Source organism: Saimiri boliviensis, chromosome 3 (assembly GCF_048565385.1).
Source record: "Saimiri boliviensis isolate mSaiBol1 chromosome 3, mSaiBol1.pri, whole genome shotgun sequence".
Lineage (NCBI taxonomy): Eukaryota > Metazoa > Chordata > Mammalia > Primates > Cebidae > Saimiri > Saimiri boliviensis.
Window position 1 is genome coordinate 49,820,512 of NC_133451.1, and position 13,318 is coordinate 49,833,829.

The 13,318-nt window shown below is 41.1% G+C and overlaps 1 protein-coding gene across 3 annotated transcripts in view; it reads left to right on the forward strand.

The window, feature by feature from the left end:
• PDGFRA (platelet derived growth factor receptor alpha) overlaps nt 1-13,318 on the forward strand; it is a 63,203-nt gene that overhangs the window by 12,945 nt on the left and 36,940 nt on the right. For all 3 annotated transcript variants that reach the window (XM_010344157.3, XM_074396138.1, XM_010344156.3), the window contains exon 2: nt 11,696-11,756. In XM_010344157.3, the coding sequence (XP_010342459.1) occupies nt 11,708-11,756 (49 nt within the window). In that variant the 5' untranslated portion in view covers nt 11,696-11,707. The remainder of the gene's footprint in view (nt 1-11,695; nt 11,757-13,318) is intronic.

Below are 13,318 nucleotides of genomic sequence, written 5' to 3' on the forward strand. Positions count from 1 at the left end.
TAACTTGGGTCCAGCTATCTTCTATAAAATAGTTTACATTACTACATTATGGCTAAAGCTCAAAGATAAAAACTATTGGATCTTTGTCTATGTATGTGTATACACATCTAGATGTGTTTATGTGTATGTACATTTATTATGTTATATGTCATATCCATATGGTACCAAACTGGCTTATAAATAAAAGAGCGCTCATTAAAAAAATCAGTCCAAGCATTTCTCAAGCTCATGTGACTTAAGTTCACTAAAATTTAGAGTTACTAAAAATTCATATATAAGTCTGTATGAATGTGCCAAAGAAGATATACTCTTAGTGAAAATAAATTCTTTTGGGCCCGTTCAGATGTCATTTATGTGTAGGGTTTAAAATGTGAATTTAGAAAGAAAAAAAGAAAAGTAGAAAGAAAGAAAAAAACATAAGTAGTGGAGAGAGATGTGAGGAAAGTTATTAATATGAAGATGTATTTTTGGTCAGAAAGGATGTAAAGAATTTTTATGAGAAAGGATCTTGTATGATAAATTCTTGTCCTAAAGTAGAATGACTGATTGTTTAGAAAAGAAGGAAATAGAGGACAAGTCAGAAAGTCCAAGCATGATCTATGTAAATCATGACAAGGTTTATAAGAGTATTTATTAAAATTTATGTATAATTAGCCATAACTGAAAGAAAATTTATTTATTTTTTTGAGAAGGAGTTTTGCCCTTGTTGCCCAGGCTGGAGTGCAATGACATGATCTTGGCTTACTGCAACCTCCTCCTCCCAGGTTCAAGAGATTCTCCCACTTCAGCCTTCTGAGTAGCTGGGATGACAGGCATGCACCATCATACCTGGCTAATTTTGTGTTTTTAGTAGAGATGGGGTTTCCCCATGTTGGTCAGATTGGTCTTGAACTCCTGACCTCAGGTGATCCTCCCACCTTGGCCTCCCAAAGTGCTGGGATTACAGGCGTGAGCCACTGTGCCAGGCCCAAAATGTTAACTTTTAATTCTGGAATCTGTATCCTTTGAAGGCCTCTCAGATTTCTGTTTCTTTTCCCTTGACAAGGTATATCCTTTGCAAGCTCAAAGCTGACTGCTCTAGACTCCTTTTGGGAAAAGCAATACAGTGCTTGTTTCAGGTTGTGGCTCAATAGCTAAGCCTTTTTTCTTTCATGGTGGTGACCTGGGTTCGGTTCCTGGCTTAGGGAATGAAAGGTTTCCAGTTTGCTACTTCTGGGACTTTTGTCATTTATTTATTCTTTTTCTTTCCAGTGACAGCTTCTGATTTTCTGAATTGAGTTTTTTTTTTTTTTTTCTTTCTGTGAGCTACCTTATGGGTAATGCTAGATCTTGTAAAAATTGTTTGCCATCTCTTTGGAGACACCTCTTGTGTCCATGATTAAGTCATAACTTTGGTTAAAGCCTGTTGGTTTCACTTGAGAAAATACCTTAAAAAAAAAAAAAGGCTTAAAAGCCAGAGATGTTGGCTGTTTGTCCTGGCTAGAGTCTAGTATTAAGGGATTTAAAAGGATTTTTTCAAAGGACCTGTATAGTTAAAAGTCAACTTAATTAAAAATGGATATTCAAGATACACACACACACACACACACACACACACACACACACACATATTTAAAAGACCTTTATGCTTTTTTTCTTCTTGGCTTTTATTGTTTTGAAAGAACATTTGTGTGTGTGTGTTTGTTATTTGTTTTTCTTCTCAGTGGACTGAATTATTTTTTCTCCATTCTGTCTTTCTGCCACTTTTTTTTTTTTTTTTTTTTTTTTTGAGACGGAGTTTCGCTCTTGTTACCCAGGCTGGAGTGCAATGGCGTGATCTCGGCTCACCGCAACCTCCGCCTCCTGGGTTCAGGCAATTCTCCTGCCTCAGCCTCCTGAGTAGCTGGGATTACAGGCACACGCCACCATGCCCAGCTAATTTTTTGTATTTTTAGTAGAGACGGGGTTTCACCATGTTGACCGGGATGGTCTCGATCTCTCGACCTCGTGATCCACCCGCCTCGGCCTCCCAAAGTGCTGGGATTACAGGCTTGAGCCACCGCGCCCGGCCCCTTTTTGCCACTTTTAATGGCCATATGAGAGGACCTAAGATAATTTCTCACAGGTTGGGACTCCTTGGGAGGGAACAGAAGGTGCCACAGACTTTGTTTTAGGAGAAACTTCTGTTTTCATCATGGAACCCCAAGAACTATAAGCAGACAGGTCCCTCTCAGAATCCAAGGTGCTGGAGGCATGAGCAAGTTGTAGAAGGTTTGTGAAAGATGAACACTGTAAAAGAATTCTGTGTATAAACCCTGGCTAACATTAAAGATATATTATTACTATTATTATTTTTGGAAATTAAACATTAGAATTAAAAAGCACAACAGAGTTTTCTACAGCACTGATCTGCTCTTTAACAGAAAAATGTAAAGGGTTATAAAAGATTTATGAGAATCTTATTTTGTGGTCAAACTGATTAAGATTGGGAAGATTTGTCTATAAAGTTTTATTAAATAGAATTGAGTTTGATTTGGCTGGGCACAGTGGCTCTCGCCTGTATTCCCACCACTTTGGGAGGCTGAGGCGGGTGGATCACCTGAGGTCAGGAGTTTGAGACCAGCCTGGTCAACTTGGTGAAACTCTGTCTCTATTAAAAATACAAAAATTAGCTGGGTGTGGTGGCACATGCCTGTAATCCCAGTTACTTGGGAGACTGAGGCAGGAGAATCGCTTGAACCTGGGAGGCGGAGGTTGCAGTGAGCCAAGATTGTGCCATTGCACTCCAGCCTGGGCAACAAGAGTGAAACTCCATTTCAAAAAAAAAAAGAATTGAGTTTGACATTAATAGTACACTAATACAAAGGTGAAATGTGACTTTCTCTTTTGAATAAGATTTTCATATAATATTACAAGATAATGAAATATTTTTGTTTGCTTTTCAAATAAGCTATAGAAAGAATAAGGGAAATAAAAGTGACAGTTATTTTGAAAGCTAAGTCTCCCTTATGTCAATGAGTGAAAGTTCTTGCCTTTTTTAAATCTTGGAGTTATCATTTTGGCTAAATAAATGCTTTGTGGTAAGGTGACCTGGAATTCTATTTTGTAATGTCAACTGTGTAAACCTTTTATATTTGATAAATGTTCCAAAATGAAATTCCAAATTAAATATTTTCTGACCTGATTAGTCCTTCTAGATATTAGGTCCTCTAAAGTCCAAAAGTGACATATTTGGCTTATTTGGTATATTAAAATCATATAGGAAGCATTGTCAAATACTATTTGGCTTTCTTTGGGCTATACTTACATAGTATACTTATATATAGTATACTATAATTCTGATATGGCTTAGTGTACATTATCAGTAATAATTATAGTTCTTATGTTACATTATTGTATGCCACAGCAGTAACCAAATTTGTCAATTGCATCTTTAATTGGCTGTTCAAAGACTTTTGTCACCTACAGACAGTTGTTGTCTTGTTTTAATCCTTTTCAAAAGGTGGTTTATAATTAGCTCTAGGACTCTGATGGGTACTCTAAAATGCAAGTCTCTGATAACTTTGAAAATTGTGCCATTGGCTGCTCATGGTGGCTCACAGCTATAATCCCAGCACTTTGGGAGGCCAAGGTGGGCAGATTACCAGAGGCCAGGAGTTTGAGACAAGCCTGGCCAGCATCGTGAAATGCTGTCTCTACTAAATATACAAAAATTAGCTGGGCATGGGGACATGCACCTGTAATCCTAGTTACTCGGGAGGCTGAGGCAGGAGAATCACTTGAATCCAGGAGGCAGAGAGGTTGCAATGAGCTGAGATTGCACCATTGCACTCTAGCCTGGGCAACAAGAGCAAAACTCTGTCTCAAAAAAGAAAAAAAAGAAAGAAAAAAACTGTACCATTGAAATAGAAAACACAAATAAATTTCCAAGATTCTCATGGAAACTTAATATATTCCTAAAGAATGTGGCTTAATATCAGGCAAAACAAGAATTAATAGCATGGACTGGACTAATAAAAGACCAAAACAATCTTTTTTTGACTTTTTGCTTAAAACATTGCTGATCCTTTCTGTTTTGCTTTTCAGAGTCAAGAAAACTTTTCCTCTGAAAAGTATTTACTGCTTTTAACAATTTAGTAAAGTATGTTACTGTAGATAAAATTTGGAGCAAATGTCTTTCTTTTTACCTGATTTTTCCAGAATTTGGAAACTATTTGTGAGTATTCTTAACTAATGGCAATACAGTTATTTGCGTAAATGCAGTAAGAATCTTTTCTTTTGTAACAGGGCACAATTAAAGCAACTGCTTATTTTATCAAGCCTTTCACCAGAATGGTGTGCTTTCAGATACAAACAGACTGCTTTAAGGGATCAAAGTTGACTTTTAGAGCCAATAAAAGCCACTTGGGAAAACTGACTTTATTCCTTGTCTATGCAAGGAACTCTGTACAGGATTCCTGACCTGTGGTAAGGGAAGGATGTCACTTTCTGACAGGCCCAGAAGCCCCAAGTTATCTTGGGACCTCAAGAGAAGAGAAATGCACCCAACTTAATAGTTATTTGCAGGCACAGATAAATCTGTGGTTGCCTCAAGGCTTTAAGAAGTCTAATTTGAGATTCTTTATGAATTAAAGTTCCATCAAAGCCAATTTAAGAAAGAGCCTATGTGGCAAATAATTATTCTTGCTTCACTTTATTCAAGTAATCACCACAAATATAATATTATTAAAACTTAATGGCAAACAAATTGGTCCCACCATGATTTGTCTTTGGTAAAAATGGGAAGCTAGAGAAAGAAGTTGTTTAAAAAACTGTGATACGCCAGTTATTAGATTCTAGTCTTGTCTGTTGTTTTTGAGTGTTTCTTCTGAAATTTAGACAGACCCTGCTTATTCCTGAGAATCAACCAGTGATGTATGGTGTTGCTCAGAAGAAATGAGTTATGGCTAAAATAAAGATCTGGATCAGTATTCTAATTCTAGGCATGTATTGGAATTGGCTAGAGATCCTGTATCGGCTTAGTTTTAACAATTACCCAGTTCATGGAAAGCCTTCTTATTTAGTTTACCTGGTATAATTTTGCTGCTTTTGCTTTACTGTTGTGGAATATATTGCTTTTGTCCTCTTGTGTGGGAATGCAGGATAAGCTTACTTAACATTTTCTTAAATTGAACACTTATTAATTTTTCCAGATTTCACATTTTGTCAGGACTCAGAGTTATGACTGACCCTCACTGTACTGACAACAGGCTCTGGTAGGGTGCAGAGGTCCCGGTAAACACACCCTCTGCCGGAAAACACGGAGAAGTTTCCATCAGTGTAGGCCTGCACTTAGGTTGCCTGGGCTGAAGTTAGGAGACTGAGTAGAACATTTGCTACAGTGAAAAAAGAAGATGTGCAATTTTGACAGTTAGAATTAACTTAGGAAAGCTGAAATTAACTGAGCCTCGGAAATCTGAACCTTGAAGTCACCAGTGGCTTCTGGGGGCTGTGAGAGCGTCTCCTGAGGTCTTTAATCATGTGAGGGTGGGGTGAAATTCAATGTTCAGTGGTTCTGCAATGGGATGCACTGTCAATTGGTGATGGAGAAGCAAGCTCTCTGGCTTTAGGAGAAGAATGCCTTGCTGTTAGTCCTTCTGAAAATAGAGCCTTGCATTGCTTGCTGTCTGTTCTGTTTACGCTAGCTTTGCACATTGCCTTTGGTTATAGAGTCGTGCCCAAAGGCTCTTTACTTATGTTCGCAGGGCAGGAAATGGCACACTGTTGAAAAGAAAGGATAGTAGCTGCAAAAGCATTTGTTTCTGTGTTTCTGTGACTATATATATTGGCTCATCTTTGAATAGTCTTTATAGCCACATCAGGCTGGAGGTGACAGGGTCATAGGAGTAAACTGCTGGTATGGGCTGAGTCAGAGTTCAGATTCATGTCTCAAGGAGGTAGGAGGTACAGGGTAAGTCATGTGTCTCCTGGGACATCCCTCACTTTCTTAGTTAAGAGGAAGTTGAAGTAGTCATTCTGAAATATCATGAGAGTCTGCAGAAAAAGTCATGAAAACCAAAGCACTTTCAATTAAACTCCATAATTTAGTCCTTACAGTAATGCCAGAGGGCAAGCAACCAGTAAGGTCTTCCTATTCATGCTTACTAGAAGAAGAGACCGAGGTTCAGAGAGTTGGACAGAGTGTCAGATTTTGAATCAGTGGCTAGTCCAATATGATTTCCATCCTTTCTTCTGAAAGGAAGCATAAGAAGGTCAAGAAGATGGGGGAAAAGCACAAGGCACCCGCCTCAGAGTGAAGAGGGCAGAGTCTGTTTCTCAGTTTGTTTCTCTAAACTATGGCAAATGCTTTTTGAGTTGTGATTATTGAGGATGGGGACTGAAGTTCAATATGTAGTTGGCATGAGAGAAGTAATTGTAATTGAAGAAAAGATTTGGATGAAATCCATTTTTTTAATGCAAATGGGGTTTTTATTCTCATTCTTTTATTTATTTATTTATTTATTTAAGATAGAGTGTTGCTCTGTTGCCCGGGCTGGAGTACAGTGGTGTGATCTTGGCTTACTACAACCTCTGCCGCCTGGGTTCGAGTGATTCTCATGCCTCAGCCTTTCCAGTAGGTGGGACTATAGGGGTGTGCCACCACACCCGGCTGATTTTTGTATTTTTAGTAGAGATGGGGGTTTCACCATGTTGGTCAGGCTGGTCTTGAACTCCTGACCTCAAGTGATTTACCCACTTTGGCCTCCCAAAGTGCTGGAATTACAGGAGTGACCCATCACCCCCAGCCTGTTGTCACTGATTCTTATAGTGACATGTTTCTCAGAATTTGTAGCTTCAGTTACATATATTTGCACATCTGACTTTTAGATAAGCTCCAAGATAGCAGTTGCTAATTAAGGATGAGCATTTAGAGTAGAAAAAGGTAGGAACAGCAAGACTCACTCCCAGGGAGTCTCACTATGGGTTTCATAGGTGAGGAAAGTCCCCATCTTTCCCATTTTTCTCCATAACCTTCCTGTGGGGCAAGTATTGCCATTATTCATTAGTAAATTGTCCGAGTTATAGATAAGTAATGAAATGAAACTTCACAAACAAGCCTAGATTTCTACCCAGGGAACCACTGTTATCAGAGAAGGGAGTTTGGAATCTTAAGCAACAAACACATGTTGATTCTCAGTATTTGGCTCCTGATGGCTGCTCAGAGGGCCTGTTTTCATTGCCCACTTTATGTCAGTAAATAGTCTTCCCTGGCAGCGGGTCCACTGTGTCTGGATGGACACAAGGAAATCTGGTGGGGTCTGGCCAGGGCAAAACACTCCTCAGAACTTGTGCAGGAAAAGCAGTGAGCCCTTCTTTCAAGCTCGAGAACGCTTTAAAGATGCACCATTGGCAAGCCCTGCCAAAGAAATACAGGATCTAAATGTGATAAAATCCAAGACATCAAGCTGGCTCTGGAGGTCTCTTTTGAAGTTTGCTGAGTGGATTGTGAGTGGGAGGCTGATATTTATATGTACAAACACACAAGCGTTACTGCTAATTGTGGTAAATCAGCCTGGTCAGCCTGGCTCTCGGGCCTGCTGTGCCTCCCACAGCAGCAGTGTGGAAGCCCTGCATCCCAGGCACATGCCAGCATCCTCAGAGGCCACCAGCCAGCCAGCATTGTGTGAACTGCATTTGGGTTCACAGCACTGTAATTGTGCTTCTCCTGCTATGAGGCGGAGCCAGAAGGAAAACGGCAGGGAGGGGTGTGTAATTTGCCTTAGGAAATTGTGGGGAAGGAAAGTGCACGGGGGTGGGACATAGCTAAAACATGGACCTTCCCTGGAGAGAGACCAGATGGTGCCGTGGAGAGGGCATCACTTTTGCATCCCACAGGCCTTGTATTAGAGTCCTGGCTTTGACAACAGCTGTGTGACTTTGGTCATTTGCAAAACCTCTCTGAGCCTCAACTGCCACTTCTTAAAATCAACTCTAAGTAATCACCAGGTTATTCTTCACAAACACAGCAGGCATATGCAAACTTTGGCTTAGGAAATAATGGTTTCTTATTTTTCCATCTACCCCACCCCCATTCCCATTAGAAGCTTGCTACCTTTCTCTCTGTCTTTGCTTCCTCTCCCATTTTCCTGGTGGCATTCAATAAAGCAGAAATCTGATTCCTGAAAAGTAGGCCACTTAGAGCACAATACATCATCAGGCACCACCAACTTAGGCTATTGTCTACTGGATCCTGTCTAACCAAACAAACCCAACCAAACCCAAGTCAGGCTAAATACAGGAACATGTGAATATATCGAATTTCTCCCCCGTCCTTTTTTTTTTTTTTTTAAGAAAACAGCTTATTCTGTAATTTTTTTTAAGATGGGGTTTCACCATGATGGCCAGGCTGGTCTTGAACTCTTGACCTCAGGTGATCCACCCACCCCGGCCTCCCAAAGTGCTAGGATTACAGGCGAGAGCCACCCAGCCCGGCCGTTATTCTGTAATCGTGTATACATAGTTTAGCTTCCAAAGTCAGTGATGGAACAAATTTAGATTCTAGTCCCATTAGGCTCACGCCATTGCATGAGTTAGCATCAGAGGCAGTCAAACCAGAGTGACTTCATCTTGAATGTGGGGTACGTAAGAAGAGGATGAGGCCTGCTGGGCTGCATTCCCGGAAGGGTAGGCATTCATAGTCACAGGATAAGTTAGGAGTTGGGTAGGGATGGCTTCACAAGATACAGGTCATAAAGACCCCAGGATCTGGTCCAGGTGTGTTGGCTCATGCCTGTAATCCTAGTACTTTGGGAGGCCAAGGCAGCAGGATTGGTTGAGCCTAAGAGTTCAAGACCAGCCGGGGCAACATAGTGAGACCTCATCTCTACAAATTATTATTATTATTATTATTATTATTATTTTAAGATGGAGTCTTGCTTTGTTGCCCAGGCTGTAGTGCAGTGGCACAATCTTGGCTCACTGCAACCTCTACCTCCTGGGTTCAACCGATTCTCCTGTCTCAGCCTCCCAAGTTGCTGGAATTACAGACACGCACACTAGCACGCCCAGTTAATTTTTTTTTGTATTTTTAGTGGAGACGGGTTTCACTTTGTTGGCCAGGCTGGTCTAGAACTCCTGACCTCAGGTGATCCACCTGCCTTGGCCTCCCAAAATGCTGGGATTACAGGTGTGAGCCACTGTGCCCAGCCTCTATAAATAATTTATTTATTTGTTTGTTTTTTAATGAGCTGGGTGTAGCGGTTTTACAAGATACAGATCATAAAGACCCCAGGATGCAGGTTGGGTGTAGTGGCTTATGCCTGTAACCTCAGTACTCTGGGAGGCCAAGGCAGGAGGATTGCTTAAGCCTAGGAGTTCAAGACCAGCCTGGGCAACATAGGGAGACCTCATCTCTACAAATAATTTTTTAAAAAAATGAGCTGGGTGTGGTTGGTGCAGGCCCGTAGTCCCAGCTCTTAGGCTGGGCATGTGGGCCAGCTCAGGTGGGAGGATTGCTTGAGCCCAGGAGTTGGACAATACAGTGAGCTATGATTGTGCCGCTGCACTCCAACCTGGGCAATAGAGCAAGACCCTGTCTCATAAATAAATTTTAAACAACCCCACACCCAGGATGCAATGAAGAAGGAAGCCCAAACCCACAAAAACCAAGATGGTGATGAAAGTGACCTCTGGTCCTCCTCACTGCCCATTATATGCTAATTATAATAACATTAGCCTGCTAAAAGATACTCCCACCAGCACCATGATAGTTTGCAAATGTTATTATTGATGACTGGAATTACCCTATATGGTGGAAAAAGGAAGGATCCTTCAGTTCTGGGAATTTCCTCCCTGTTTCTGGGAAAACTCATGAATAATCTACCCTTTGTTTAGCATATAATCAAGAAATAACAGTAAGTATACTCAGTTTAGCAGCTCGAATGGCTGCTCTGCCTATGGAGTAGCCACCCTGTTTTATTACTTTACTGTCTTAATAAATTTGCTTGAGTTCCTTCCTGGGTGAAGCCAAGAACCCATGTGGCCTCCCACAGTGATCTCCAATTTTGGGATTCGCCCTGTGACATTAGGAGCAACTTAGGAATCCCTTGCATTCCAGGCCAAGACTAACATGATTTTTCAGGGGTTATCTTAAAACTGGGGGTTCTTCCCAGGCCCCTGAGCGTGGCTTCTTCAGTCAAGACCTGGGTACTTACTGACGCCAGCACCTACAAGTTCATCGACAGTTCCTTCTCACTGACTTCACCAGTGACCACTATCCGTGACTTCAAGGGAGAAATGAGTGGAGACATAAAATAAAGTGAATGGGGAAGAGATAAAGAAGAAGGATCATCTTTTTACAGTTTGCCAGAATAGACCCTTCAGTGGTTTTACCCCAGGGCAACAGGGGCCCTCTTTTCATTTATTTGTTTCCTTTAATTTCTTTTCCCTTACCTCCTTTCTTTTTACCCGCTTCTTGACTTATTTGTGCCTTATGGACCCTCAGCTTCCATCTCTTTCTCTACTTCTTCATTCCCAGATTTTGCTGTAGGAAATCAGAAAGTTCTTGAACTTGGTTTCTACAGATACTTTTACCTTAACATGAAAATGAATAATCAGCCTCGTTCTGATTTTATCCTAGAGTCTACTGCATCCCCCTCTACCCACCGCACAGAAATTTAGTAACACTTGTCTCTCCCACTTCCTTCACTTTCTGTATCGTTCCTCCATTCATGCCTGTGCCTGCTTTTCCATGCCTTGTTTAGCTTGGCTTGGGATCCAGCGGTTCTCTGAGGGTTCCTGTGAGTACCCAGGCTGGGTGCCTCGGTCTGAGCCTGGTATGTGCCTCAGTATCACAAAGCCCTCCTGTAAATGACATCCACTGTTGGAAGTTTCAGAAATTCTAGGTAGTTTCAGAAATATGAATGGTACTTAATAGTTAATTAAGTAGGAAGTTTCAGAAGTTAATTAGGAAGCTTCAGAAATATTAATGACACTTAAATATTAAGATATTCACTCCAATCCAAGCAACTTTTCTAAAAGTTGTAGAGAGTGTGACCTCTTTACGGATCAAAACATGAAAATCAGCTCTAGTTTGGAAGTTGGGAAAATAGACGTAAGTATTTATTTCTCTGTTGTTCGAATTCTTCATAAAAATGGTTTAAAGGACCATTGAAAACTGCATGCAATCACAGAAGGTTGCGGCTTCAGGCAGCTCCTGCCATGATCTTGGAGCCCCATTGATTCTTTCATCTTTCAGGTGTCTTACTGTTTGAATCTTGAATTTTTTTTTTTTTTTTTTTTTTTTTTTTGAGACTGAGTTTCGCTCTCGTTACCCAGGCTGGAGTGCAATGGCACGATCTTGGCTCACCGCAACCTCCGCCTCCTGGGTTCAGGCAATTCTCCTGCCTCAGCCTCCTGAGTAGCTGGGATTACACGCACGCGCCACCATGCCCAGCTAATTTTTTGTATTTTTTTTTAGTAGAGACGGGGTTTCACCATGTTGACCAGGATGGTCTCGATCTCTTGACCTTGTGATCCACCCGTCTCGGCCTCCCAAAGTGCTGGGATTACAGGCTTGAGCCACCGTGCCCGGCTTGAATCTTGAATTTTAATCTGGGACATGTTTGATGAAAATGATGCTGTTAATATTTTCTATTGTGCAAAACACAAAGAGAAGTAGGCTCCAGGGTTGTTTCTATTTGCTAATTCTGCTTCTGTTGACTTTTGACTTTTCTAGTTTTCCAGAGCTATGGGGACTTCCCATCCGGCGTTCCTGGTCTTAGGCTGTCTTCTTACAGGTACGGAGCCCAGTCCCCTCTGAGTTCCTTGTTTGGGTGTCTTGTTTTCTAAGTTTTGTGCTCCATGGGTTTATTACCTGTACTCTGCATACACAGTCCAAAAGAGTTAAAAGAAACAGAAAACTATAGGACGTTATCCAGAATGACCACAAACCTTCAGTTCCCTTTGCTGTATTGCATTTATTCCATCTCAAAAGGAATGCTCTCCAGTGGCCGTTTTAGTACATAATGTTGGCATTGAAATGTTGTTAATAATAATCTCTAAATTTACTTGCTACCCTCTTCTTTTTCCTAGGACAAGTCTTCTTATAGAGCTGGATTAGACAAATTCAAGACTGGTCAGCTGGGAGAGGTGGCATACCTGTAGTCCTCGCTGCTTTAGCAGCTGAGGTGGGAGGATGTCTTAAAGCTGGGAGTTCAAGGCTGCAGTGCACTATGGTTATGCTTGTGAATAGCCACCACACTCCAGCCTGGGCAACATAGCAAGACCTCACTTCGAAAAATTAAAAAAAAAAATGTTCAAAGGAAATAAATAATAGAAAATTTTTACCCAAGAAACCATACCAGTCTTAAATCATACCTGTCCTGATGAAAGATGCTTCCATTTATTCCAAGTCTCAGAGTCACCTTTATCTTCTCTAGGAATCAAATTGATAGATGAATGTTTGGCTCTTTAAAAATCTTAAACTCTTTCCCACCAAAAGGATGCTATTTGGGTTATTTGTTGAAGTATTTTTGGACTTCCTTAGTTTTCCTCCAGATATATACGCACAGCAGATGTTTGCCGTGAAACAAGTGCTCTTCTATTCTGAGGAGTTAGCTCAGCCCGTTAGTGTCTTTGTCTTACCCATTTGGATATGGTGGAACTGAGCAAGATAAGAGCTCCGTTAAGTATACCCCAGCCACAGAGTAATAGGTGATCCCGATGTACTTACAAATCCTATCTTAACAAGCTTCAGGAATTATAGGGGTCACATATTGAAGTTGGGTAGGAGTCTCACATCAGGCTCCAAGGAAGATTACAGATCATTAATTAATAGTTAAGTCATATCTCTTCTATCAGCCTTGGTGTCTTGTTTTCTAAGTTCTGTGCTCCATGGGTTTATTATCTGTCCTCTCCTTACACAGTCCAAAAGAGTGAAAATAAATAGAAAACTACAGGACGTTATCCAGAATGGCCACAAACCTTCAGTTCTTTTGCTGTGTTGCACTTACTCCATCTCAAAAGAATAGGTGCCGTTTCAGTCTAAATAAGCAAGACTGAAATCTGAGGTTCAAAGATGAACTTAAGAGTGTTCACTCTTGGGTTTGACTTACGAATTGTGAATTAAAATGCACGTTATCTAGCGCCACTGCACTCCAGCCTGGGTGGCAGAGCAAGACTCCATCTAAAAAAAAAAAAAAAAAAAAAAAATCCACATCATCCCGCTTTGGCCCTGGAAGTCATGGGGGAGAGATGGTATGCCCAAGGGCTGTAAGAAATGGAAGATGTGGGCCGGGCGCGGTGGCTCATGCCTGTAATCCCAGCACTTTGGGAGGCCGAGGCGGGTGGATCACGAGGT